We start from the raw sequence: 27,742 nt of genomic DNA, 5'->3' as shown, positions 1-27,742 counted from the left end.
TAAAACCTTCCTACCTACCCAAACAATCCAATCCATGCTGGTAAATGCATGCGTAGCATAGCGCATCCTGCCGCACTCACGTTCGTACCTACGCCTACGTACACGCACACTTGCTTGTCAAAGTCGACGGCTTCACTCTTCCTGCCTCGCCTATTTCTTGTTTGTTCTCATTCAAAAATACTCATCTGTCTGTCACTTTGGGCCCAACCTGTCCCCGCGCCGTCAGTCAGTCAGTCAGCAAGCACAGCACACTGGCATGCTTTTTTGGAGAAGCGAAACTCGAAGCCTGCCTGACCTGACCCAACACGGCTTGTCCGTCCCTCACCTAAACTTGCATTTGCATTTGCATTTGCACCTGCACCTGCACCTACATACACCTACGTCGCCACCTCTGGCTGTACCATACCTTACACAGTACCTTACCTTGCCATTCACTCCCATTAGTACCTCGATCTATCTTTAGGCCCTGTCCCTTCCCCCCGGCGTCCTTTTTTTCCCTCGCTACCAGCAGCTTTTTATACCCCGTCCCTTGCCCACTTTCTTGCGCCCACTGTTCCCTTTCCTCCCCTCCCTTCCCCTCTGCCCCGCCCCCCCTCCAGCAGCCTGTCCCGTGCCACCAAAAACACCACCGACTCTCCCCTCGGTTTTCTCTTTGTTTCCCCAGATACCCTTGGCCTTGCCAATTTCGTGCGCATCGTCCTCGTTGTTGCCTTCGACTCACAATCAGTTTATAGTCTACTTGGACAAACGGCATCACTTTCTCACCAGCCAGACACCCTTGGGTTGACCAACTTTACGTGCAGAAATAACCTCACGAGCCGCCCCTCTGCGCCCGTGCCGATACCCTGCTCGACCGAGACATCACTCGCCCATCGTCATTCAAGTGTCGTACACTTGTCTATTGCGCAAATCTAGCTCTCCATCGAGAGAGAATTATCATTCAAGCTTTTGCTTGCCTATCAGTATCCTACAAGCATTGGCTCTTTCTATTCTGCCCATCACGGCCCACTTAATAGCTCTTCGCATATTCTCTTCCATCGAGACGCCCAGGCGGTTTCGTTCAACTCTATTTGCACTCGCGCCTTGATTAAGACTCAAGCATTCAAACCATGTCGGCTCATCGGCCAAACGCCTTTAACAGCCTCCGGATGGGAGGTTAGTACATCACCCCCCGCCATTGGGCCTCCTTGGGCCGGGCTTAACCTATGATCCTTCAACTGACACAATTGCAGAGGTAATCCGCGAGAAGGTTCAGGATGGAATTACTGGCGAGACTCGGGACCTGCAGTATACGCAGTGTAAGATCGTAGGAAATGGCTCTTTCGGTGTCGTCTTTCAGACCAAGCTGTCTCCATCTGGAGAGGATGCTGCCATTAAGCGGGTTCTTCAAGACAAGAGGTTCAAGGTATGTGCAATTGGCATAGCGCATTATAATCTGCTAGCTAACTATCTTCCTAGAACCGTGAACTCCAGATCATGCGCATCGTCCGCCATCCCAACATCGTCCAGCTCAAGGCCTTCTACTACTCCAATGGCGAACGTGTATGCAATCCTGCCCATCCAGCTACTCTTGCCTTCTTTGCTAATTCCCTCATAGAAAGATGAGGTTTACCTGAACCTTGTCCAAGAATTCGTGCCCGAGACCGTCTACCGAGCCTCTCGATTTTTCAACAAGATGAAGACCACCATGCCCATCCTTGAGGTCAAGCTTTACATTTACCAGCTTTTCAGAGCCTTGGCCTACATCCACTCTCAAGGCATCTGTCACCGAGACATCAAGCCCCAGAACCTCCTTCTCGACCCCAACAGCGGTATCCTCAAGCTCTGTGATTTCGGAAGTGCCAAGATTCTCGTTCCCAATGAGCCTAACGTTTCGTATATCTGTTCCCGTTACTACCGTGCACCAGAACTTATCTTTGGTGCCACGAACTATACTACGAAGATTGGTAAGACATTGTATCTGACGGATTTTCTCGATCCATTTATTGACTGTGATTAGATGTTTGGTCAACTGGCTGTGTGATGGCTGAGCTTATGCTTGGACAACCCCTCTTCCCTGGCGAGTCAGGTATTGACCAGCTCGTCGAGATCATCAAAGTTCTGGGTACTCCCACTCGGGAACAGATTCGAACCATGAACCCCAACTATATGGAGCACAAGTTCCCTCAAATCAAACCCCACCCGTTCAACAAAGTCTTCCGAAAGGCGGACGCCAACGCTATCGACCTTATCGCTCGACTGCTTGAGTACACCCCAACCGAGCGACAATCTGCAATTGATGCCATGGTCCACCCCTTCTTTGATGAGCTTCGCGACCCCAACACCAAGCTTCCTGACTCGCGACATGGCAGCGGCCAGCTCCGCGAACTCCCCGCCTTGTTCGACTTTACTCGCCACGGTATGAGAACCCCCATGAATAACTTTAATGGGCAATGCAGCTAACAATTTATCAGAACTCTCCATTGCCCCAAGCCTGAACCAAAAGCTTGTTCCAGCACACATTCGCCCCGTACTCGCATCGCAAGGTCTTGATATCGACAACTTCACACCCTTGACGGAGCAGGAGATGATGGCGAAACTGGATTGAGCCGGCCTCGCGTCGAGGCAAAGGGTAGTTGGCATACGCTTGTACCCTTCTACGGCTCTCCACGGCTCTGGAAGAGACCTGCCTCGTCCACTCCCAGTACCGAGCTGAGCAAAAATGGTTGGGAGCAAGGGCCCAGGCCAAGGCCGGGTCAAATGGCGAGCAGGTGCTATGCAGCCCTGAAGCTAATAGCGTCGGTCTTTAATACAAGGCACGGTGTACAGGCGTCGAGGGCCAGTTGAGAAGGCTTGTTTGTTCTGGCGAGCGTTGGAGTCTTTCCCGGCAGGGAGGGGGATTGGGCGTTGTGCTTGCCCTTTATACGAATCCGCTCTCAGTTTTGCCTTAAGGCTGGTTACGACGAGGGATGACCCCATTGATGCATATCACAGGGAATTACGTTTTTAGACCACGTTTCGATGCATGGCGGATAATGGCCGGTGCTGTTCTTTTTTGTTGTATGCACCTCAAGGGTGGAGCCCAATGCCGTGGTCATGGTTGGCTTTGGGAAACGATGAGGATAACATTTGTTGAATTCTTATTTTTGGTAACGCGTTCTGGCTTGCCATGGTTGCTCGGAGGGCCCCGACCTTGTTGTTGCTTGGAGCCGCCGGAATGGAGTCGAAAGGTTTGCTCGGCCTGGTTTGCCCTGCAGAAGACGCAGCCCGGTACCCGATATTGTTCTCGATGCTGCACCGAAATTATCAATTGAAGCTGGCTAAGGATGGCCCTGTGGCATCTCACTCTCGCTTTCCCAAAAACGTGGAGGAGTTTGGCATTGTTTGGTCTAGTCGTCGATGGTCCAAGACGATATAAAGAATAAGGGACTGGTTATGAATTGCAAATAAAAGGCAGAAAGAATGAATGATGTGATGCATTGAAGGACGTTGGGTGGCTTTGACGTCTTTGAACAGCAATGAGCTTTATTTCTAGACTTCAAACGCGCAAGTTGACTAAATTTATACGATTGTTTTTACAATTGGCTCTCGATTTTGTGTTAATGTGATATACCTATCCTTCCATACCTACATTATAGCATCACGTCATAGTCGTTTAGTTATCAAGATGTGAATCTGCATATCATCAAGTTGATGATCTTCTTTGTTGTATGCCCTTGTTGATGAGAGTGGGATTAAGAAGTACCAAAGCAATATACATAAAGTCCAAGCTACTATTTGAAACTTCTTAAATACACAGACTCACGGGATATCTCAGTTCTCAGTTCTCAGTTCTCAATTCACAATTAATGATTTACGAGGTTGATGAGGTTCAAGAGGATACCTCAGGCATTAATATCGCTCAGGTGTTAGCGTGTTAGCCTCGTGAGACTCGGCCCCCTGTAGCATCGCATGCGCCAATCCAAAGCTAGTTCATGCACCTTAGCTCGCTCGCTTCGTGCACTGTAGTGGAGGTATCCTAGCCTTCCAATACCTGCCAGGTCCATAGGTACTTAGGTATTCTTTCCCTTAGTGAACTTTTAGCAGTGACGCAGCCTCATACTTCCACCTCACAAACTTTCATCTCCCACCAACACCAATTATCATTGACACACGTCGAGCTGCTATATCGCCAAGGACGAAGAGCGCATTATGGCCGACTACGATAGACGACCCCCGGGCGGTCACCGCAAGCGAAGATATCGAGGCAAGTAGATTCCAATCAATTCAAGATACGCGAAGCTGTCGCGTTGCCCTTGTTGCGCCTGCTAACATGTTGCTGTTCAGATGATGATGACCACTACGATCGCCGAAATCAGCGAAGACGGGTTGATTCTGCACCTCTCCCCGTTCGCGTTCGACGACAGCTTCTGAGCATCGCAGACTCTCCTTTGCGCCGATGGGCCGAAGAGGTTCAATCCATCGCGCATATGGTGGCCGAAAACCACGACGATGAGAATCTTCGCAAGATGTTCCTCGACCTTGTCACACAGCTTCTGCTCGAGCAGCCTCTCAAGACACCTTTCGTCGCCGCCGTCGTCCTTATTATCAACACTTTGAAACCCGAATTCGTTGACGAGATCCTTGGACGTATTGCGCAGAACACGGCAGAGAAGATCGCGCAGGGCGAATGGCGTGATGTGAAGCTGCTGCTTAAGTTTTTGGCTTGCCTGCAGTCTCTGCTCGAGGGAGATGGACTCTTCCCAATCTTGGAGGAGCTCTTCAGCCGAGCTGCGGACCTCCAGACAGCTAGCTCGGATGATGTGAGTTCAAAGTTTTTTGTAATGTTGGTTTCATGTGCTAATTATAGGTAGACTATTGGTACCGAGATCGTCAAAATTATCCTTCTTACCATTCCCTACATCATGGTTTCTTCCCCAGGACAATTCCAGCAGAAAGCCGCCGAATTGATGGAAAAGACGGATATCATTGCCTCAGAGCCCCATGCCCTCCAGGCCCTCGTCGACCCCTATCACCCTGAAGGCAAGGAGGAGAGCCCCGGCACATCGTTGAGCGTGTGCATGTTGCTCCAAAAGCAACTTCAGTCGGAAGCTGCCGAGGACTGGAAGCTATCATGTTTGCCGCGACCCTGGGAAATGCCTCTGGAGGATATCGATGCACAAGACAAGCTCTCGAGCGCGCCCAAGCACGCGCTTCCGGCCATTGCCATCCCTTCGACTGTCATCGCCGGACCTCGCCCCCTGTTCCCGGAGATTTACTTCTCCGTATACACTAACCAGGACGTGCCCTCAGTTCCTGCGGTTACCGATATTGCTTCAACTCTTATCCGGGACGGTCTTCTTGACACTATCAACATTTTGGACTTCAACCGTAACGTCACGGCTCGCTACTTGATGGACTTGGATTGCTACTTCGCTGATGGCACTTTTGTCAAACGTGCTACACCATTCGATGAACTTAAGAACTTTCCAACAGGGAAGAACACATGGAAGCCGGAGGATGTTGCTGTCGATACCGTTTTTTCACAGTTGTTCCAACTGCCTACACCCGAACGAAAGGTTGTGTACTACCACTCTGTTCTTACCGAAGCGTGCAAGCTGGCACCGGCAGCTATTGCGCCCAGTCTTGGTAGGGCTATAAGATATCTCTACCGAAACAGCCCCCGTTTGGATCTGGCACTGAGCTATCGCTTTATGGACTGGTTTTCGCACCATCTAAGCAACTTTGGCTTCACCTGGAAGTGGGCCGAATGGATAGATGACGCCCAACTGCCTGATTACCACCCCAGCAAATGGTTCTTGAAGGGAGCTCTGGACAAGGAGGTGAGACTCAGTTTCGCCCAAAGAATTCAGAAAACTCTCCCTGAGCCCTATCTACCTTTGGTCGGTCCTGAGAAGGAGAAGGATGTTCCCGATTTCAAGTTTCAGAATCCTGGTATGTATCTTGCCACATGGTAAAAGCTCAAATAACTGACATACGCTCTAGATACCCCATTCTCTAAAGAGGGCATGGAGATTGCTGGTCTCCTGAGAAGAAAGGCTGCGGATGAAGAGTTCCAGGCTTCTATCGACAGTATTCAGTCCCAAGCTTCGGAGCAATCCTTGGATCCCTTAGTTGCTAGCACGGATGTCTTTGTGACCGCCATCTGCTGGGTTGGCTCCAAGTCGCTGAGCCACGTTCTCGCTTGCATCGACCGGGCGAAGGGCAGACTGCTTGAAGCTGGTGACGCTTCAGAGGCAGCTCGTGCTCAGATCATTTCAGCGGTTATGAGCTACTGGCATGCGCACCCAGGCATTGCTCTCTCCATAGTTGAGAAGCTTCTCAACTTCTCTATTCTCACGCCACTGACCGTGGTGGACTGGGCTCTCGTAGCCAGCACACCCGCAAATGGCACTAACGGAGGCGAGAGTCTAGCCGAGCCGCACATCTTCGAGCTCGTTTCTAACACACTTTCCAAGGTTGCCACCCGCAGCCGCCAGACCATTGCTTCTCCTGATACTGACGAGGAAACGCGTGCCAAGGAAGTCAAGTCGAATCAGGACCTTTTCCGCGCCATAAATGATGCCCTCATCAGCTGGGCTGGCGGAAGCAAGGACGAGTTGATGGAGGCGGGTGATGGATCAAGTGATCGCGAGGCCATGATCCGACGATGGGGCCAGCGCTGGCTGCGCGTCTTTAGCAGAATGGGTGCTGTCGAGGAAGCGTTTGCTCTTGAAGTTGTCAAGAATGCGGGCAAGGACAAGATGGCAACTGACGGAGTGGAGAACTAGAGGAGATAATTGCAAGGTTATGGAACTGTGTGACGATAGAGAGGAAGTATTTTAGAAATCGTTATGGGCTAAAACGGAGCTAGCTAGGTATGCTTATTTGTCTCCCAATATTGAAGGGATAGGAACAAAGGTGAAATTTATAATATAAAGCTTGTCAAAAAAAGACTGCACAGAAAGTATCACGGAGAAGGACAGTGCTCTGGCATGTTGTGATAGCCTATGTTTTCATAGGCTTTCCTATGGAACAACATCTACTGCTCACGGTGATACAATGGATTATATACCGGTGCATTGCTAACACGTAATTCGTGTTTCTCTAGCCATCATGATGTTTGTTTAGAGTCACTGTTCCGCTCTAACAACTTGTTCATGCACACGGACAACGTAGGTGCACACGGTTGATGTCATTCCTTCATAACTCATTTCCATTCACCTGCAGCACTTGCACACTCAGCACTACCGCTTGTGGCAGTGTCGAAGAGGTTCTAAAATCGAGAGGAACCGTTCCAAAAATCATCATGCTGCTAAAAGAGTCCACCAAATAGATGGTCCATCCTGTCCGACGCCGAGCTGATGAGGGTATAAAACCAGTCTAATGCAAAATAAAAGCAAATTGGGCTATGTGACCGAGAGGTCGGAGATCGATCTAATCACAGTAGAAGATTTCGTTTGATGCGCTGAGGCAGTACAATTTTGTCGATCGCGAGCTGCTCCGCAGCTTGGGACGCTTCGCCCAATTTCTTGAGCTTGTCCATGAGATGACTATTTTTCGAATGTTAGTCTTTCTATGTTGTCTGACACAGGGTGAGGGCGTCTTCGAAATCCGTCCATCATCGACCTGAAATTGGGTGTGGTCACAGGATTGGAAGACTTCGGGGAGGACATGGGAGTCTGGGGTTGATAAATGTGAACTCTCACAGGGGCGTCGGTGACTGTTGGGGTCGACGTTGCCGTGTCGACTTCGTCCACGGTTTCTGGGATTGGGGCTGGGCTTTTGGAGGTGGAATGGAAAGAAGGGTTATTCAACCCGACAAGTATCAGGAATGGTCGAAAATATACGTACTTTACAGGCAGATGGCCACGAGAACCCTCCGTCATAGCAAGGCTCACCCGGTTCATCTGTCGTTCGTGCTCGTTGAAATGCCGTCTGATACGTTCATGGCAATCTCGAATATCACCACCGCGGACTACATATCCGCAATCATCTTCTTCGCATACCCACGTTTCGTCCGGACCACGTGGAACAGTCGTCGGTATATTGTCTGCCCTGAGGAAGATCTTAATGGGTTCCTCAGACGTGCTGCGGGCCGGTTCATCTTCAGACAAGCCTACTGGACCGTCATTTTCCATGGCATCACCATCCTCGTCAGAAAAATAGTGAGACCTCTTCGGCTCTGCCTCTTCGTCCTGTGAATCGCTGTCCACATCAGAGTGGGCTCGCTTCTTGGAGGCGGCTATTAAACGAAGGCTGGATTTGATACCCGATGGGCGGCCTGGTCTTCTGATGCTTTTACCCGCTGGCGTTGAAAGGACCGGACTTGAGAGTTCCTCATTAATTGATGCTGCAGGTGCTGACATAGCTAGCTTGCTAGAAACGGCATTGCTTGACTGCTTGCGTCGTACCACGCGGTATGGAAAATCGGATAGCTTGATAGCTGTTGGTTTAAAAGGTTTCTTTGAAATCTCTTCAAGCCAGATGTAAAAATCATGACCTCTGTACATATCGTTGTCGAGTTCTTTAAGAAGCGGCCCAGAGTTGTAGTGAAGTACTTCCTCAATTGGGACTCTGTAGGATGCCCTCTGGTCACTCTTGTAGTTAGGAAATTTGTATTTAGTCCAGAGCTTGTTCATAACAGCCGAAACACTGAATCCAGCCCTGGAGTGTATTGTCTCCTCATAAGCCAATTCGATAGCATTTAGGACACTCTGGAAGGGAGTCTCGTCAGCACTACCCACCAAGTTTGAGACTTCACTCATGCGAGGGGCGACTGATGGCGTGCTTGTTGATGAACGGACGCTCGCTGGCCTTGGGACCGTGGACGCATCCCTCGAGATTTGAGAAGAGTTCGTCAAGTCAATGATATCATGCCTGACTCTGTCACTTGTGGAGCGTGACCGTGATGAGCGCCGTGGTGGCGGACTTCCATTGGGTTCGGCGATCTCAGGGGTAGCGTTGCTACGCGCAATTGATGGAGCTGACGAGCCGTTGCGAGTTCTCGAAGGAAGTGTCTGAGATACCAGCAACTCGCTGATCTCCACGGAAGGAGACCGCTGGGGTTGAGGCCCTTTTCTCAAACGCTCCATTTCTTTCCTGTAAGTCTCCTAAGTCCCAAGTTAGTTTTGCCTGACATGGAAACTGATGGTCCTTCACCCACATCATGTCTTTTGATTATCCACTGGTAGAAAGGCGTAGTCGACCAATCGAGTTCGCTGAGGTCTGAAGTACACTGCGAAATCAAGAAAGATGCGTGTTCATCACATCGTGCAATGACCTCTTCGAGAGTTGAACCGTCTCCAATCCTGGTAGCGTACTGGGGCAGAGTCAACAAAATTGGGAAGCTGTAACGGATGGGCTCTAGGCACAAACCTCGTGGAAAACCTGGTAAAGTTCTTTATCGCTATCCTTTTTGCTCTTTTTTGCTTTCTTCGGTGGTTTATCGCTGTATATGGCCAGTATGCGATAGTAGAGTGCTACAGCCTCTCGCATTTTTCTGTAAATGGGTGCGTATGCTGGTGAAGGGTTGATCTCGTACCAAGCACATTGGCCTGCAACCCAGATAATCGGTGAACCATTTTCGTCTTCTCCAATAGAGTATTGACCGCATTTTCTGACTTCTAGCTCGATTGATCTGCGGACTTTCATGATAACTAAAACATGTTATTAAAGGTGATGCGTGGAACAATAGTCTGGTAACCAACGGTGGGCTCTCTGTGCCGGATCCTCTACAAGAAGGGTGCCTCGGATGATGTATGGTCCACGGGTGGCCACATCAAGAGCATCTTCGAGGGTTTGCCCATCCTTGTTCAGAACGACGGCATCTTTCAGTTCGAAGCAGGTGTCCGGGTCGACTCCGGAATGGTTGAACCTCAGAACCGACTTCTCTTGGCGCCATGAAATTCTACCCTCGTCTTCGGTGTCAACGCTTGAAGAAGACACACGGCGGCGGCGCCCGGCCATGTTTGTATGGCCAGGCTCGAATATGCACTTGGCTTGGGTTGTCGATTCGGGTACTCGATAGTGGGCGCAGGGTGGACGACGGTGAATACGGATTTGGATGTGTTTGTACGGTCTGTCTGAAAGCAGTTGCAAAGAAGTCGGTTCACAGTGAGTTATAGAGTTGTCCTAGTTTGTGTGAAGCGATCATCCATGTTGGATGTGTGAAAAGTGTAGATGTTAAATGTTAGTGTTGCAGACACATTGGAGTTAGTGCCTACCCAGGTACCATGATCGCTGTAGACCTGCTGCAACAGAACGCGGTCGTTCGCGCGCTGCGACTAAAGTAAATGGCGGAAATGGCGGGGCAGCGGCCACTAGGAGCTTCCCAAATCTACAGGGGCGCCTGCATTTCATGGGCTCACTGGCCCACTGAAACGCGAATTCTAAAGTACCCGCGCTCCAATCAGATAACTCCGATAATCATAGATCAGGTTCAAGAGTGTCGACATAATCATTCAGACACTTCCGTCTTTACTGGGTAGATGGAATAATATCAGCTTGACTTGGTACCTAGGTAGGCTGTATAGAGATATATCTTACTGCGACTTTAATAATGCCCAAGACTTGCAGATAGATACTTGCTCTCTCAGGTTTGAAGCTGATATTATCTTCCAATTCCGCTGTCCTGCCGTCTGCTCATTGATTGTCATCATGGTATAGAAAACCTTAGACGCTGGAGGCATAAGAGACGAAATAACTTAGATTAGCTTTTGTGCATGTATAGCCTATCTTGAACTATTTATTTTCGACACCTTAGAGTCCAGAGAATGTCTAATAAAGTGCAGAGCTTTTAATGTCGCTCAGAGGCCACTAAAGTTAGTTTTAGCGGGGAACGCTGCCGATAAGACTTTTTTTTTCCTCCTCAAGAAGTCAGTCCCCAGGGTGCATTGCAGAGGCGGGTGGTAAATGGATTCTTTTTAACAAGCTCCACCGCATCCCAAGCTCTGCTTTCTTCCTTCTTCCTCTTCCTGCTTCTCTTATCCCATTAGCCATAATTTAGTCACTGGAAGCGCTTGCATGCGCCTTCCACAAAGGTATCTTAGGATGGCCACGGGTTCTATCCGGGAGGGCGTCTTTGGTATGTGATTTACTGACCCTGCCTGCTTTGTGTTGATCATTCAGAGAACCCGTGGGTATTAACATGATTGCTTCTATCTAGCCATCAACAAACCTTGCGGTCAAAGTTCAGCACAAATAATTCGCGAGTGCCAACAGGCATTTAACCCTTCGGAATTCTTCAAGCCATTGATCGAGTCCGAGATCGCAAAGCGCATCAACGAAAATGACAAGCAGTCCGCCCGTCGCAAGGCTCTTAAGAAGGCTTCCCAAGTTAAGATCGGCCATGGAGGAACTCTCGATCCTCTCGCTACTGGTGTTCTTATCCTAGGAATAGGATCCGCTACCAAGGCACTGCCTCAGTTCCTCGAATGCACCAAGACCTACGAGACCACCATTGTGTTCGGCGCCGCTACTGATAGTTATGACCGAGTCGGTCGCGTTCTTACCAAGCGGCCCTATGAACACATTACCCGCGAAAAGGTCGAGAAGGAAATCGCTTCGTTCCATGGCCGTCAGATTCAGATCCCACCTCTGTTCTCTGCGCTCAAGATGAACGGAAAGCCTCTTTACGAATATGCGCGCGAGGGCAAGCCCATTCCTCGACAGATCGAAGGTAGAGAAGTCGAGGTTAAGGATATCGAGCTGGTGGAGTGGTACGAGCCTGGAAAGCACAATCATCGATGGCCCACAGAAGAGGCCGAAGCTGCGGAGCGGAACCTGGCTGAGCAGGTCTGGAGGGTCAAGAAACAGCAGGAAACTAATAAGCCGTTGAGTCCCGAGGAGAAGCAGCAGGACGACAAAGCGATAGCGGCGCATGAATCGTTCAAGCGCAGTTTTGAAGAGCGACAGGATTCCCTCATTAAAGATGCGCCTTCAAAGAAATCGCGAAAGTCAAAAGAGCCTCGCATGATGTCAGGTGCTCTGGGAAATCTACCACAGCCGACCTACTCTAATAAGGGGCAGAACTTGGTTCCCGAAGCACCCGACACAAGCACTCCACCTCCATGGAGCGACCAAGGTCCTCCTGCTGTCAAAGTGCGACTGACAGTGACATCTGGATTTTACGTCAGAAGTTTCTGCCACGATCTAGGTGCCAAGCTTGACTCAGCTGGTCTCATGGCAGAGCTTTCGCGAACACGCCAGAGTGATTTCGAGATTGGCGGAGAGAACTGCCTCGAATATGAGGACCTCGCCAAGGGTGAAGATGTTTGGGGCCCCAAGGTCGCTGGAATGCTTGAAAGGTGGAACGACGGCAAGGGAGCCGGCCCTCGTGGCCCAGCTGGCCCTTCAGAGAAGTCCCAGAAGAAGAATGACAACAGGAGCGGTTCTCCTACACGAAAGCATGACCAGCACCAAAACCACAACAAGGGCGAGAAGCGACGACGATCAAGCTCCCCGAATGGGGCAGGATCACCGCATAGGAAGGCGGTGGCACTTGAATCCAAGCAAGACTCCAAGCCTGTGAGGGAGCCTAAGGAGGAACCCAAGCAAGACGCCAAGTCTGTGGGGGAGCCCAAGGAGGAATCCAAGCCAGACGCCGGTAACCGATCCGATGATGAGAAGTCATGGAACGGCATCGAAGATTGAGTTGGGGTACGACTTGATGTGAAAGACAAGACTTGACGAACAGGTATGGAACGATGAGTATGACCGTTCATGTCCACCAGGATAGTTGTGATGCGAAGGGTCGCTCAGGATGAGTGCAGTGTATATAGCAAGACCACATGAGAGCTACCAATGTCCATTAACGGGTGGTTAGACTCTAGAGATTTTGGAAGCGGCATGTATTATCCAGGCGTTGTTGGTTTTACGGGCCTAAAAGAACATATATAAGTATTATTGAAGCTGAGTGAATATCCCGGACTTGATTGTGATTATAATGCTGATGGATTTATCCTAAATATTTCAATATGCGCTGTAAAGTATATCTATCATGTTGAATATCGCTTTTTGCTCAACCATATATTGTAAGAATTTTACTGGCCACTCGACTCTCCCACCGCACTACCGAGTTCCTCCCTTGCGCCGTTGATATCCTCCATTCTGATGCCGCTGCGATCACACATGCTGCGGAAGATGCCACCCTGTTTCCAAAGCTGTAGTGGGGTATCCAGCTCAGCGATACGGCCAGCATCCATGACACAGATTCGATCGTAGCCAATGATGGTGCGTAGTCGATGAGCAATACACAACAGCGTCTTGCCTCGGAAGCCAACCGCCATGGTAGCCTGGATCTTGTCGTCTGTCTCCATGTCGACTGAGGAGGTGGCTTCGTCACAGACGATGATCTGGGCACCTCGGACAAGAGCTCGCGCAAGGGCCATAAGCTGCCGTTGACCAAGCGAGAAATTGAGACCATCTTCTTCGACGGGTGTGTCGAGGTGAATCCTGGAAGGGTCGTTTGTACGGCGGGCTTCTTCAGGTGTTTCGGCGTCGGCAGGTACAAGATCTGCCTTGCGAAGTGCATACCATAGTTCAAGATCGGTATGTTCGTTGAAAGGATCGAGGTTGCTACGAACAGTTCCTCGGAAGAGGGTAGGATCTTGCGGGATGATCGCGAGACGGGATCGAAGATCGTGAAGACCAAGGGTGGAGATATCAAGTCCATCAATGGTGATCTTGCCACCCGAGATCTCAACCAGACGGAAGAGAGTGCTCATGATAGAGCTCTTTCCAGCACCAGTACGTCCGACAATACCAATACGCTCGCCGCCCTTGACGTGCATTGTCAACCCTGAGAGAACCAATGGAAGGCCAGCTCGATATCGCATCTCGACATTGTCAAAAACAATCTCACCCTTCTCAGGCCATGATTTGCGTACTTCGACTGTATGCGAGGGGGCCTCCTCTTCAAGCTCCGTACCATAGTAGTATAGTCTCTCCACGGCGTTCATGGCATTCTCGACTTCGGCGAGCTGGCGGACAGAGAACTGCATCATGCCCACAATTGACAAGATATAACTCAGAACGAGACCGCCAATAGAAGGATTGATAGCGAAACGTGAAGTGACAACAAGAATGGCTGTAACAAAGACGAGAAGCACACCGATTAAATCAATGCGCATAGACAGCCATCGTTGGTTGGCGAATGTGATATAATATGCACCATTCATGTTATCAATTGACTCGCGCAACTCGTTAACGAAACGATCCTGAAGACCATAGGCTCGGATAGATGCTACGCCAGTAAGACCCTCTCCGAACTTGGCGAAGACGTGCGATCGAAGAACAGACTCGAAACGCTTGACCTCTCGAGCCGATGAACGATAGTAGATAGCTGCGATGACGAACGCAACGTAGAGAGGGACAAGGGCGATGACGAAGTAGTAATAGAACGCAATGATGAGGATGAAAACAGACGTGATCATACCCATAGTAAGCAAGAACATACGAAGCGCATCTGAGAGGTTGTTGTCCATAACATCAACATCTCTCGAGAAGCGGTTCGTGATACGACCAAGAGGAGTTGTGTCGAAGAAAGACATGGGTGCTCGCAAAACGCGAGTCACAGCGATTCGAAGCATGACTTTACTCGACTTTGTACCAAGAATAGACAAGACGACCGAGAAGGCAAACATCAGAATAGCCTGCACTACACCGAGGGCTGCATAAATGGCGATGTACACGCCTGTTGACAGATTGAACTTGTCCGAAGTCCAGTACGACAGCCATAAACTTGTAACGATGTTGGCTCCTTGAGATATGATAAGGAGGAACAATACCAGCGGAGCATTCAATATCGATCCAGATGCCTTGATGTAAGCAGCATAGACGGACCATGAGACGCTGGCGCTAGCCCTCTCCTCTTGAGTCATGAGTGCAGCGCCCTTCTTCTTTTTCTTCTTCTTCTCGTCTGCGGTAGGTTCTTCACCGTCATCGGGCTTCTCGACTTCTTCACGTTTCTCTTCAACAGCGGTCGTCTCCATTAGTGCTTGGAAACCTTTGTGGTCCTTCATAAGCTTCTCGAAGGTATCGATGGCCTGAATCTTGCCATTCTCCATCCAGATAATGCGGTCACATCGGCTAAGGACCCAGAGCTGATGAGTGGCCAGAACACGGCATTTATCCTTGAGAAGGCCAAGAATGGCGTTATCGAAGATGTGGCGTCCGACGTGAGCGTCGACGGCGCTGAGAGGATCGTCCATGAGTACGATGTCGGCATCGAAGTAAATAGCTCGGGCAATGTTGAGACGCTGCTTTTGACCACCAGAGATGGTGATACCACGCTCACCAATCTCCGTCAAATCACCGTTAGGGAGCATATCAATATCCGCTTGAAGGGCACAACTAAAAGAGACGTTAGTGTTCTGAAGCAAACCAGTTTAAATGGTGTAAAACGTACGCTTGAATAACTTTGTTGTACCAAGCCTTATCAAGATCTTTGCCAAACACAATATTGTTCTTTAGCGTGGTGTTTTGAATCCAGGCATATTGGGGACAGAATGCTCTCGAAGAGCCGAAGGTGACCTGACCATTTGTCTTTCGCATGTCTCCGGCCAGGGCAGAAAGCAGGGAACTCTTGCCACTACCAACTGATCCAATGACGGCAACAAGTTCGTTTCTCTTGACGTCGAAGTTGAGATCTTGAAGCTTGAAGGGTTCCCGCTCTTCAACAAGAGTGCTCGTATCATCGCCAGAGGACTCATTCTGGGGAGAACGAGCATGATTGTCCTTTACCTTTTCCTTCTTGGTTTTCTCGTCCTTGCTGGCTTCCTCTTTATGAGACTTCTCCCAAGTAAATGAGGCATCTTCAAGCCGAATTGCATCATCTCCCGTAGTGTCAAATACCATATCTTCAACTGTCTCTTCCTGAAGCAGAAACTCCTGAATTCGCTGAACAGAGCCCCATGCGTCGACTACTTGACCCAGAACCAATGGCAGCAGGTTCAGGGGTATTCTGAGGCCGTTGAACAAAGCTAGCGAGGAGAAAACTTCGGCAGCTGTAAGTCCATTATGTGTCAGAGAGTAGCAGATGAATGAAAGCATGGAAGCGAAAATGGGTAGCGACATGCTGACGGCGTTCAAAGCGTTTCGGATGGCAAGCAGGATTTGGATGGCGTGGATCTCCTTGTTTCTGAAGTTTCCGAGACGTTCCAGGAAGGCCTTTTCCCAGCCAAAATACTTGACAAATCGGACAGACTGTAAAATTTCTTGGGTAAGAGATACACGTTGATCTGTGATCTGATTGATAGCTCGTCGTCGATGAAACAGACTTCGGATGGCTTTTGTCAGGAAAGGCATGCCGATAACAAGAAGACCGTAACCAGCCAAGGCGCTGTAGGTAATGTTGACCAGGAGAAGCGCCAGTGTGAGAAGACACAGGATTGGCGACGTCCATACCATGTGAAACAGAGCAGAGGCTTGATCAACACGGTATGTATCGACACTCTGCAGGGCGGTTATTCGACCGTTGCCCCAACCAGTACCGTCTGAAGCATCCGGCTTGGCCTTCTTTGCTTTCTTTGCCTTCTTCTCGTTTTGAGCATCGTCATTTGCGCCAGGGGCATTGCTTTGCAGAGCACCCTCAGCTTTAGCACGGCCAGAGATGACCAGCGACTTTTCGTAGATAAGTCCAATCAGAACTCCTCTGCTCTGACCACCCACTGTCATACCTCGGTAGATGTAATGGTTGGTTCCCAGACTCTGGGTGATTTGCATCAAGGTAATACCAACGGCCAGGCCAACACCTTTACCGATGTGAGGTGGTGGCCCCCCAGTCTGGTTTGCAACGTAAGCATCGGCGGCGAACTGAATTAGATATCGGAGTGTGAAAGGGCTTATGACTTGAATTATACTGGTATAGAGGGCACATGCGCCGCCAGTCCAAAATTCGACCTTGAAGGTTTCGTGCATAGCCCAGAATAGAGGGTGCTTTTCGCCCTTTTCGACCCGTCTCTGGAATGACTCCTTCATTTTCAGAGTCAGAGGCTCGACAGATCTATCTGGATTAACTGTCCATATGTCATTCGCTTCTAGCGGTCTTCGGTAACCAGCCTAAGGACATCTCGTCAGCATAAAGTGTTGTAAGACGGGCCGCGCCGCGTTAAGATATTGGTGGCTTGCAGATCCAACAAGATCGTCATCCAAGTTGAAACATGGATAAAGTAGACTTACATGCATTAAAGGACCCATCCATTGGAACGTCAACTTGCTAAGGAAACCTGCATCATGTTCCCGACTCTTGAGTGGCTTTTCAGGAACCGGAGGTGGTGCACCCCAGCGAAGAGGGTTCAGTTTCTTGTGCCATGATTTCTTCTGGGGAGGATTTGGGCCCGAGGTCGCCGGTGAAATTGTTGGCGCTTCAGATGCGCCAGTCTTGACTTCTTCAAGATCTGCAAGCCGGGATTCGTCTTTCTCATTGAAATCGCTGGACTGTCTCTTTCCTTGGTTGCCCTTCTCGCCAAACTCCTTTATTTGGTCCTCATCTGAGTCACCAGGTCGTTCGAAATTGGTTGGAGCAAGAGGAGCAACTTGAGCATCAGAAGGTTGAAGCTCCTTATCCACTGGGTCTGGCATATTGGCGTTGTGTCAACCTCTTATATCCTCTCCGAGGTTTAACAACAAATCAAGCCCTGAGGCTGACAACTTTAGATACAAAGTCGAATGATGTCTCGTCTCAGTTCACAAGTGATACCAGGCGTTACGGAATAGTCACGATACCAATGGCACCAAAAAGACGGGATTGGGCCGGAAACAAGAGACTTTCGTCTTAACGGTGTGATACAGCCTCGAAAAGGTCTGCCAAGAGTGAAAAGAATAGACGAAAGGGTCCCACTGCAAGACAGTGATGTGATAAGGAGGGACCAGGAAACGATTTAGAGAGAAAAATGAATGGGAAATTAAAGAAAAGAAAAAGAAACCGAGGGACCAGGGAAGGAAGTACGGCAATAGATCCAGGTCAATATGATAGTCGTAAAAGAATCCGTCCAATGAGGGTGGATGGGGGTGGCTGCATTAGCAGAAGCGGACTGATCTATCCGTCGTAGTGTATCGTCGATTGTTGGTGAAGGCAAACAAAGGATCCAATGGATTACAAAGCACCGCAAAGCAATGCAATGTAAAGATCCAGGACTTTATTACTCCGATATGCGATAGACTCGGACTACGGCACTGAGATGCCTGCCACGCGGAGTCAGCACCAGGGGGTCGTCGGAACTTTTTTTCTCTTTTCGGTGCTGGAGGTCGGAATTCGTTTCGATGTCAATGACGGTTATGACAGGCTCATGATGAGAACGACGGTAACGACGAGTAATTGAGCGAAACTATCAGTCTTGTTTTGACTGAACAGAATTGACAGAGAGATCTGAACCGAAAAGTGGCTCGGTTCGTTAATAATAACATCATGGATGCTGTAGTGTACTGTTCGGCTCGGCCTGTCGCGCTGAATCGAATCCCTTTCCACCATGAGCGAACTGAACAATAATATCCGCGTATGCAGATAAGCTCTGACCAGCAGAGCTTCCCCCTTAGGACCTGTTTAGCGAAAACGAAGACTCTCTCATTAGCCAGTTTCTGTCAAGTGTGTGTGTAGGTGTGGAGATCCCGTTGACAACACCCTTGCCCATGGTTCCCTTCAACTCCAGGCACAGAAACATCTGCGTAATAGACCTTGTCATCATGCCTGATGGTAGTCATGGTCGTTGATGTTGGTGTCGGTGAATGTCACAGCAGATTCTGATGTATCACGAAAGCAATGAGCGTTGTTGTCTGCCCGTCAAAAGAACATGACATGATGTCCTCGTATATATTGAGGAGATCATCAGTGGTGTTCGTATATAATAGTATCGAATGACAAGCAGCCAAAACATTCGACTCTGCTCGTTGAAACTGACAACAGCTTGACAGTAAACGTCAATAACAGCATCGAAACTGTGGCTGAATTCTAGGCCCAGCTGTGATGTGCCAGACGTTTTACACGTTTCGCTTGCCAACTCTAGCTTAAGCTTTCCAGATGGTGACTCAACATAACCTTTTTCGTCATGCATGATAATAGAGGTGGTCTCTAAGTCTTGTGACCTTTAATTCGAGGTCAACCGTTGAAGGTTCTCCATCCATGACGAAGACAAGTTTCCGATTTGATCTGATCGTCTTTCCCCGCTCTTCCATCTGTTAACAGCTTGAACTACTGCAAGCTGTTGCATCGTGCAATGTAAGCGAGGAAGGATAATAATACAAAAGATCCAATAGAATCACTGAAGAATCACTTTCCTGGGTTTGAAAGCTCGGTCCCGATCCGGCCGCAGTCTAGATAGAAAGAACCGGAGTTAGCGGCAGGGACTTAAGACTGGGTTTCATGCTGACATAATACAAATCGATCGCATGTCGGCCCCACACTCCAAATCCGCTCCGACGGGATGTGGAAAGAAATTCAAGCAAAAGAATCCAGAGCTAGAACAGACCGAACTGCAAGGCTGAGAGCTTCGTCATCTAACACATTCGATTTCGATTTTCGTAAGCAGCCAAGCTAACGACTGGCTTGTAGCGCTTGGATAAGCATTTTATTCTTACCCGCGCGGAGTCCGAAAAGAGTTCAATTCGTTGCACGCTCACCTAATCACCTAATTCCGAGTACCATGGCCGTCGACGACATCCCCTCCATTGCTTTGCCCGGCAAGGTCTTGGGTCCGGTTACCAAGTTCGCGCCCGGCGCCGGTACACACGTTTACGAAGGAAATGTCGTCTCCTCCCTACTAGGCCAAGTCACGGTGACACCTCCAGCCAAGGGCCCAGGACCTCAGAAGCGCCTAAACAAGATCACCGCCCCGACGACAGAAGAGCTTGCCACCGTCTCCGTGTCCCGTCATGGACGTAAGCGCGAAATCCTGCCCGATGTCAATAACATTGTCCTTGCGCGCGTGCTCCGTCTTATGCCTAAGCAGGCGATTGTGGTAATTCAGCAAGTGGGCAACACCGTCCTGCAAACTGAGTGGCAGGGTGTGATTCGAGTGCAGGATGTGAGAGCAACAGAAAAGGACAAGGTCAAGATTTACGAGTCGTTCAAGCCCGGTGATATTGTACGAGCGCAAGTGGTAAGTTTTCTTTACTCTGTAATGCCACACTGGCACTAACGATATATACCAGATCTCTCTCGGTGACCAGGCCAATTATTACCTATCGACTGCATCCAACGAATTGGGCGTTATCCTGGCCACAAGCGAAGCTGGCAATGACATGGTTCCTGTCAGCTGGAAAGAATATAAAGACCCTGAAACAGGCATCAGTGAGCCTCGAAAGGTCGCAAAGCCTAGCTGAGCTTCCCGCTTTGTTAAAACGCCGCCTTTGCCTGATGCTCTGGAATGCAACAAGGGCACGCGACCTCGTCTGTTTCATAATCTCGATGGGCAAACTCGCCCAATACGAAGCAATAATAGCCCACATATGTTTCTATAAGAAACAAGACGCCATGGTATTGTTACAGCCACAAAGTTCCAATCGTGTTCGTTGGTCGTCTCGTGGCGTGACGCTTCTACCTGGAACGCTCGAAAAATGCCATGATCCGCCTGGTCGGGCTCATCGCTCAAGTCCGATACACTCAATTGGGTATAGAATAGTCTTGGGAAAATCCACAATGACGAGAATTGAGCTCAAGGACTGCACGGATTGGAGCCAGGCTGCACTAGAATCGACTTAGAAGTCTCAAGTAAATTTAATGATATCAAAAGATTTGAAACAGCATTTCATCATATTGTACTCTTACACCGATCACGATCACTAGATATTCAGGTCTATCGATTGTATCCGTTCCAGCAGGGAGTTGTTACAAGATATATGGCCAAGGAGTAATTGGTGTTTCTCGTTAACCCTTTGACTCCTTGAATCTAAGCTTCACTACTGAAACTACTTGAGCAAAAAAGAACAATAACAATAACCAACCCCCCTGGTTTCTCTAGACTATACGTGATACATCAAAGACGAATAAAATCAATGCATCTGGTTAAAAGAATTACGTAGGTCAAGCAAGAAACGCCATTGGTTTCCAACTCTAAAGTACCCTGCCACATAATGGACCCTGATCAACAAGGAACGCGCCACTGAGAAGGCCTGCTCAGCCGCCGAAGCGCCTCCCCGCCATCGCAAGTGCAGGCGTCAAAGCCACTGCCCGCATTCGGTCCAGCGACAAAAATAGGGACACTTGGACCGACCACCCCTGTTATCACCCATGGTTCAGAAGCCTTTTTTCTTTGAAACAGCTCGATTTGATTCATGTTCATCCCTTGATCGTCCAAATTTTGCTGCTTTGGCATATATTTGTATAAGCATCTTCTGTTTGTCTCTATTCATATTCTATTCAATAGACAGCTACACGCGTCTTGCTATTCGATCAGACTACTTTCGTCTTTAGTCATCTTCAGGCGCTTACATCCATCGCCTTCATCCTCTATGCGCCGGCCATGTCAACGACAATGGTCATGACAATGGCAGCGCCTACTCTCTCCGCCGATTCCACGCCATGCTGCCCAGGCTGCGGCTACTCTTTACCTCTCGATCACAGCCAGGTTCAACTACTTGAGGCGCAAGCCCGTATCGAAGACCTCGAGAATCAGGTCCGTCTACTCAATGAAAAGGCTACAGCCGCTGTCGATCGATGGGCCGACTACGAAGACGAACTCTCCAACCTACGAGCTCAGCTCCCTTCCTCAGCCGCAACGCAAAAGCAGACTCCCGCTACTCCTACAAATGCTCGTATGTCATTTCTTCAGAGCGGCACCAGTCGACTCTCGTCATTCCTCTCTCCTCGCAAATTTCACGACCTTCCCCAAATCGACACCAACCCCTCCCGACCTCCCAATGTACGTTCTATAAGCAGCCAATCGCACCGCCCACAACAACAAGTACAAGCCCAAGCACCGCCATCGCCTTCGGCTGAGAATCTTCTTGAAGCACTAAACAGGGAACAGTCCCTTCGAAAGGAAGCTGAAGGCAAAGTTGCTGCCACAAGCCAGGAAGTGGAAGAACTCAGTGCTGCTCTTTTCGAGGAGGCGAACAAAATGGTCGCTGAAGAAAGACGAGCACGGGCTAAGCTGGAGCAGCGGGTAGATGAGCTCGAGCGACGAGACATGGAGAAGCGAAGAAGACTGGATAAGCTAGAGGGAGCCATGTCTCGGATCGAGCGGGTGAGACTGATGTTGGCTGAAGCAGAAGAAGACGTCGAGTCAAGCAAGAAAACGGTTCAAGAAATTGTGGAGCTCGAAAGACAACAGGAAGAGGAAGAGCGGAAGGAGAGGGAGCAGTCAAAAGCGAAAGCATCAGAGCATAAAGACCGCGATTCAGTCTACAGTATATCAACCGACGAGGGCTCAGAAAGACGGTCTATCGACAAAGACAACGCGCATGATGAACCAGATGGCGACAAACCAAAGAAATAAAGAGGGTTCACATCGCTAGATTCATCCTTTTTCCTCCTTTCTCTTCATCATGTTACACGGGCAAAGCATTGCGGAGAGATATGCAGTCTCTGTAATGCGCAGTGAAGAACGATGCATAATCTTGGGGGGTTGTTACAAGCTACAAGGCATAGAGGTAGCCATGTTGGATATTACCTGGGCATAAACATTGGACAATGGCGTTGGTGGTACAAGGAGGGAATAAAAAGGGGCTTTCATTCGCCTATGAACACATGGAAGGGCAACTATTAATATTTGACACAATGTCTATCTGAATACCACACCGATAGGCACTGAAATACATACGATCATTCATCATCGGTTGGTTCGGTAGATGTAAAGGGGTTTCTAATCTCGTCAGTTTTCAAGACAATGTCTACCGCCACTTAGTCTAACCCTGCTCTATTTTGACTCATCTCATGTGACGCATGTACAGACACGGCCGTTACGTCTTGTATCGTGTTACATTTCCAGCGTTGTACATGTTATTCTTGACTACACGAAGTATTACGAGTCGTGACTTGAGAATCGCAGGTGGCTCATTTTGTAGTCACACGATCCATTCGGACTTCAAGAGAACAAGTTTGGCAATGAGTTTGTCGTGTTGAGGAACTATGTACAGGTAAAGCCAGAAAAACCCTGGAGTATTAACCAAACCCTTTAAACTCCATCTGGATATCCCAAGTATGATTGATCTGATGTTTGAATGTATAAACGAATGTCGCCGAGGCATAGAGCATCGGCCATGCCTTCAACTGTCTGTCCAAGTTATGCATGATAAGCCAAACGTCTCGTGAGCTGCATAAAGCAAAATATTACATGAATACTCGTATGAAATAATATCAGATTATCCAGAAGCCGCACCCCAATGATAAAGACCTCTCTCCAGACGCCGCTGTGAAATAGAATGTGACTTTCCATGACTGAGGGGAACAAGCCACTGTTGTGTCGGTCATATGTTTCTTACATTAATAAAATAAGTCGTTCGAAGTGGATCTAAACCCGGTTGTGGGCACCGGGAGAGCCACTGCCATATGATGAGCGCCTCGCAGCAGCACCGGGCATGTGAGGAGGCGGCAAGCTCGAAGGATCGTCGGCAAGAAGGTCTTCAAGGAACGCACTAGGAGCACGTTGACTTGGTGGTCGGTTTAGATTGAGAGTTGAGTTGCTAATATCTCTGCGAGCTTGGAAGGATGGTGACTCGGGAGGACTAGGACGTGTAGGGGTACCAAAGTAGCCACGAGAGTCAGGACGCAGGTTAGTCATGCTGATACTGTGATCGCCCTGGCCACCAGGAGAGCTTGTGCCTGCAGCGTAGAAGCCAGAAGGCAGGAAGGCAGAGCCGCGATTGCCCTGTCCATTGTTTGAGGCCGCAGCTGTTGGCGAGAAGAACAAGTTGGAAGCACTGGGGGTTGATGAAAGAACGGGTCCTCTAGTGGTTCGTCGTACACCACGCCCAGCTGAGAGTGACATAGTGGAACCGGTATCGGTGTACTTGTAGAAGGGCGCAGGGGGTGCAGGAAAGCCGGTCTTTGCAGTCTCATCATGCTGGGCCTTGGCAGCTCGCTCGACTGATCGATGAAGAAGAATGCCAACAATAAGACGCCAAAGAAGGATACCAAGGCCAAGTGCGCCGAGAATGGCACCTACAGCAATAAACACGGTTCCTTCAGGGGCACTCGAGTGTCGCATAAAAGGTGCGTTGTTTGTAGGTGGAACAGAAGGAGCTGGATAAGTAGGAATTGGCTTATACCTCGTCAACGTAGGCATGTCAGTCGCCGCAATGGCCGTAATTGAGGTCTGGGTGTTTTGAGTCTTTGTCGGGCCTTCCCCTGTGACAGTTGAGGCATTCTCTTCCTCCTCGGTAGCAGTAGGTTTATCGTCTTTATCTTCCGTTTTGGAAGGCGCCTCATCCTTGGTCTCCTGGGTTGATGCAGGCTTTGCGTTGTCTTTGGTTTCACTGGCAGGCTCGGGCTTCTTCTCGTCACTGGCCTCTTTAGCAGTCTCGGCAGCATCAGTGGGCTTGTCGGCATCACTGTTCTTCGCATCGGTCGGTGCAGGAGCAGGTGCAGGAGCTGGCGCAGCAGAAGGGTCGTTATCCTTAGCATCGTCTTTATTATCGTCTTTGTTGTCTTGGGCCATCGCAACAGCACTGTAGAGAGAGATGGAGGCGAAGGCTGAGACCAAAAGGTCTGCCCTCGGTAGGTAGTTAACAGGCCGCATGTTGAGCTACAAGTATATCGATCTCTCAAGCACTTGCTCGAAAGAAGTTGTAAATATCGAAATACTTCGGGAATTATCGAGACCGGTAACAACAAGCAATATCTCCTGACTGGTAATTAAGGGAGACCGAGGTAGGTTGCGTATATCGAGGGCGCTTCGGAATGCCAAAGGGAGATTGAGGAGCGATTTAGCCCAGGCGTACCCCTGCAGTAGGATAGACAGTGCCCGGAAAGACTAGAGTGTTTTTCTCTCAATATTTGGGAGAGAAGAGGCGTCGAGGGTATTTCGATAGTTGCGTATTTTGTCGAAGTGAAGCTTCGCGTCTATCGCCTATCAAGGGGCGCGGAGAGTGAAAACTGGAAGCGAGGGACTGTTAAATTAAGCCGATGGTGTTGTTTCCCTGTGCCAGTTTATGCGAGGAAGAATACAGATACGGATACAGAAAGGAAGAAAAAGAAAGAATGTAATAACGGTATGGGCTAGCGAGTGAGTGTGCGTAACCAAGCGAGTGGATGAGACGCACTACCATAAACCGCGGTAGCAATTAAATCATAGAGTTTGATAGAGACAAGATCGGGCTGAAGCGACAGGATGGAGAGGAACTGAGAGAAGACGGGGTCGCACGACCGAAGGGCAGGGACTGGGGTGAAATGCACCTTCCTAATGCCTGCCTGTCAGTGCGTGGGCCAGGCGTTTGTCTAGGACCAGGACCAAGAGAAAAAGGGGAATAGTGCACCTGATGGACCAGTGAGCGAAGCAACGGTTAAGATGGAATAGGTCTAGACTCTCTTGTGTTAAGAGGACCCCATTCGCTCGTATTCGATAGTGCCTGAACTGCAAAGCTCAGGAGACTGATGGCTAATGCTGTCTTCCATTTTTATTAGGAGAAGGCTACTGCGGCGCGGCTTTTAAATTGAGATGTCTTCAGCGCCTATTTTCATCTTCTATGGTGCGACTTGTCACGACCGACCGCCACGTTTGCTTGGTGGTCAGCTTGTTGATTCAACTGGATGTTCATCTTGAACGACATTGAAGGGTGCTTTAGTTGTGCTCCTTCTGCTGATCCAATGGTTGGTTGCTGTGGAATAGCGACGATCACCCACACAAGAAGACTGGGCAGTTGCAAGTCGATGTATGATAGGCAATCGATTGATCTTGTTGCTTGGCTGTCTGTTTTCTTGTAGAATTGTCAACAGTTTTCCCAACTTGTCAGTCGTTAACCGCGTCTGCTTCTGTATAACTACTTGGCAGTCGGTTCACAGCATTTCCTTGTGCTTGATGTGGCTTCTGTGGCTATCCTCTTGACGCGTTATCTTGCAGATAAATGCGGGCACCGGGCCGTTGGACGACGTTTCCAACGACTATGCACGGTAAAATCAACTCAATGATCGTCCATCAAGATTCACAAATTAGAGTTTGAATCGCATCAATATTCAAAAACGCCACAGGGCAATGTTTTGGTTCCTTACAGCTGCCCTGAATATCCAAAAAGTCAATATGCTTTAACAGGACCCTGTGTGCATGATGATCTTAATCCGGAGTCATGGTGATACTTTGTTACTTCTCCACGCACCAAGTTTGTTATTCTCAGGGTCCCTGTATGAGAGCGGAGGAAACCTAGCACCGACCAGCGGGGTAAGCGACGTGACATTGGAGCGTTTGTCCTTGACGGGGATCTTTTATGTCTCCGCAGGTGGATTCTTGTGTTTTGCAGTTCATCACACCAGCCACGCGAGAAAGTTCTCCACTGCCAATCGCCGTCGAAAAGATACGTATCTTTCACGTGACTCGATATCGGCGCTACAGCAAGGCCGGTCCCGTCAAACGCGCGAGCCTCGTCATTGTCAGCGTCCGTTCCAAGCATCGCCAGCATCAAAGTTCATCATCAATCAGCGACAACCAATCTAACACCAACTTCCTACGAGCCCCGTAACTTGAATTTCATCAATCGCCGTTCGATTACCAACATGGAGGAAGAGCGACTCTGGAAATTTCGACGGCCTGAGTGGCTTAACACCGTCTGGGCCCGCAACGCTGGAGTCTATGGCGCAGGAGCTATTGTACGTTCCGTCTCTCGAAATGTCGCTGTCTAGCTTTCCGGCATGCCTTCTGCTTCATGCTATCGCTACACGGTTATGCGCGACTCCATGCGACAGCTTTTGATGATACTTGATCCGTACTAACTAGGTCTGCGTTAGTTCTCCATCGCCTTTTACATCATGCTCGATTCCGCCGTTTGGTCCAAATCTCCCCACAACGGCTCCGATATCCATGTCAAGTTTGTTGACTGGCTACCTTTCATCTTCTCCAGCTTGGGCATGCTGATTATCAACTCGGTCGAGAAGCAACGCTTGAGCGCCGATTCCTTCAGTTATAGTGGAAACGGGGTAGCTTGGAAGGCTCGCGTCGTCTTGTTCCTTGGATTCGCTGCTCTTGCTGGTGGAATGGCTGGCGGTGTAACCGTCTTTGTTCTCAAGTTTGTTGTCCCCAGTGTTTCCATGCCTGCTCTGGGTATGGGCATTGAGAACGTGGTCAGCAACGCTTTGGTGGGCGTGAGGTAGGATTCCCTTTGCCATCAATGTAATGCCCATCCTTACTAACTCTTGATAGCTCCGTCGTCCTTTGGATCAGCCAGAACATGGAAGACGAGTACTCCTACAACCTTTCCCTGTAGACAACATAAATCAACGAGCCGAGCATGAAGACCAAGGGAACATGAGGGCGCATTGACGGTTCGAGCTCATTTCTTACAGACAGACATTGGGTGTACGATTAATATCAGGAGTCGAAGCATATTGATGGGAGAATGAGTTGCAACGTTGATGTTCCACGTAGCAACAATTGATAACCAGAATTGAAGGAAGGAATGCCTGAACAAGCCGACTTTCTGGGGCTTGTTGGGTATCTTTTCTTTGAATCTGGATTGGTTTAGAATTAGCGTTAAAGACGGAGTACGTAGGCTTTTATATTGAGATGCAATCATGTTTACAATCTGGGCTAGGTGGGTGACAGAAGAATTGTCCTCTGAGTTAGGCTACATAAATAAAGCAGCCTACCTACCAGCCTAAGCTCGTGTAAGGTGACCAAATTATTTCGTCTCTTCTGCTCTC

The 27,742-nt window shown here is 49.3% G+C and overlaps 9 protein-coding genes across 9 annotated transcripts; 6 read left to right on the top strand and 3 right to left on the bottom strand.

The window, feature by feature from the left end:
* The first annotated feature begins 932 nt into the window (after window positions 1-932).
* Window positions 933-2,768, top strand: B0J16DRAFT_106244 (kinase-like domain-containing protein). Its single transcript, XM_046121367.1, has 6 exons — window positions 933-1,155; window positions 1,233-1,405; window positions 1,459-1,542; window positions 1,598-1,946; window positions 2,000-2,398; window positions 2,454-2,768. The coding sequence occupies exons 1-6, from the start codon at window positions 1,110-1,112 to the stop codon at window positions 2,585-2,587; spliced, it is 1,185 nt and encodes a 394-aa protein (XP_045984944.1). The 5' UTR covers window positions 933-1,109; the 3' UTR covers window positions 2,588-2,768.
* A 1,288-nt stretch (window positions 2,769-4,056) lies between these two features.
* On the top strand, window positions 4,057-7,072 carry B0J16DRAFT_106225 (MIF4G like-domain-containing protein). Its single transcript, XM_046121366.1, has 4 exons — window positions 4,057-4,225; window positions 4,306-4,781; window positions 4,833-5,913; window positions 5,965-7,072. Exons 1-4 carry the CDS (start codon window positions 4,171-4,173, stop codon window positions 6,747-6,749), a joined length of 2,397 nt encoding a protein of 798 aa, XP_045984943.1. The 5' UTR covers window positions 4,057-4,170; the 3' UTR covers window positions 6,750-7,072.
* B0J16DRAFT_106221 (uncharacterized protein) lies at window positions 6,932-10,158 on the bottom strand. The gene is made up of 5 exons (XM_046121365.1): window positions 9,669-10,158; window positions 9,337-9,617; window positions 9,125-9,280; window positions 7,813-9,071; window positions 6,932-7,511 (listed from the first exon to the last, which is right to left on the bottom strand). The coding sequence occupies exons 1-5, from the start codon at window positions 9,925-9,927 to the stop codon at window positions 7,400-7,402; spliced, it is 2,067 nt and encodes a 688-aa protein (XP_045984942.1). The 5' UTR covers window positions 9,928-10,158; the 3' UTR covers window positions 6,932-7,399.
* A 566-nt stretch (window positions 10,159-10,724) lies between these two features.
* On the top strand, window positions 10,725-12,874 carry B0J16DRAFT_338628 (pseudouridine synthase). Its single transcript, XM_046127465.1, has 2 exons — window positions 10,725-11,044; window positions 11,126-12,874. The coding sequence occupies exons 1-2, from the start codon at window positions 10,984-10,986 to the stop codon at window positions 12,610-12,612; spliced, it is 1,548 nt and encodes a 515-aa protein (XP_045984941.1). The 5' UTR covers window positions 10,725-10,983; the 3' UTR covers window positions 12,613-12,874.
* A 127-nt stretch (window positions 12,875-13,001) lies between these two features.
* B0J16DRAFT_354920 (P-loop containing nucleoside triphosphate hydrolase protein) lies at window positions 13,002-17,541 on the bottom strand (the record flags this gene model as incomplete). Its single annotated transcript, XM_046129398.1, has 3 exons — window positions 13,002-15,312; window positions 15,368-17,019; window positions 17,140-17,541. The coding sequence occupies 3 exons, from the start codon at window positions 17,539-17,541 to the stop codon at window positions 13,002-13,004; spliced, it is 4,365 nt and encodes a 1,454-aa protein (XP_045984940.1).
* Window positions 17,542-19,598: 2,057 nt separating this feature from the next.
* On the top strand, window positions 19,599-20,277 carry B0J16DRAFT_382898 (uncharacterized protein; the record flags this gene model as incomplete). Its single annotated transcript, XM_046131283.1, has 2 exons — window positions 19,599-20,054; window positions 20,107-20,277. 2 exons carry the CDS (start codon window positions 19,599-19,601, stop codon window positions 20,275-20,277), a joined length of 627 nt encoding a protein of 208 aa, XP_045984939.1.
* Window positions 20,278-21,176: 899 nt separating this feature from the next.
* On the top strand, window positions 21,177-22,751 carry B0J16DRAFT_338624 (uncharacterized protein). Its single transcript, XM_046127464.1, has one exon. It carries the CDS (start codon window positions 21,417-21,419, stop codon window positions 22,389-22,391), a length of 975 nt encoding a protein of 324 aa, XP_045984938.1. The 5' UTR covers window positions 21,177-21,416; the 3' UTR covers window positions 22,392-22,751.
* A 522-nt stretch (window positions 22,752-23,273) lies between these two features.
* On the bottom strand, window positions 23,274-24,818 carry B0J16DRAFT_106169 (uncharacterized protein). The gene has a single exon (XM_046121363.1). It carries the CDS (start codon window positions 24,630-24,632, stop codon window positions 23,406-23,408), a length of 1,227 nt encoding a protein of 408 aa, XP_045984937.1. The 5' UTR covers window positions 24,633-24,818; the 3' UTR covers window positions 23,274-23,405.
* A 1,580-nt stretch (window positions 24,819-26,398) lies between these two features.
* On the top strand, window positions 26,399-27,715 carry B0J16DRAFT_338620 (uncharacterized protein). The gene is made up of 3 exons (XM_046127463.1): window positions 26,399-26,692; window positions 26,831-27,189; window positions 27,243-27,715. The coding sequence occupies exons 1-3, from the start codon at window positions 26,600-26,602 to the stop codon at window positions 27,304-27,306; spliced, it is 516 nt and encodes a 171-aa protein (XP_045984936.1). The 5' UTR covers window positions 26,399-26,599; the 3' UTR covers window positions 27,307-27,715.
* Window positions 27,716-27,742: the final 27 nt, after the last annotated feature.

Source organism: Fusarium flagelliforme (genome assembly GCF_020744385.1).
Source record: "Fusarium flagelliforme strain FIESC 12 MPI-CAGE-AA-0113 chromosome Unknown B0J16scaffold_3, whole genome shotgun sequence".
NCBI lineage: Eukaryota > Fungi > Ascomycota > Sordariomycetes > Hypocreales > Nectriaceae > Fusarium > Fusarium flagelliforme.
The sequence above is the reverse complement of the archived record's forward strand: the minus strand, read 5'-3'. Positions and strand labels throughout refer to the sequence as shown.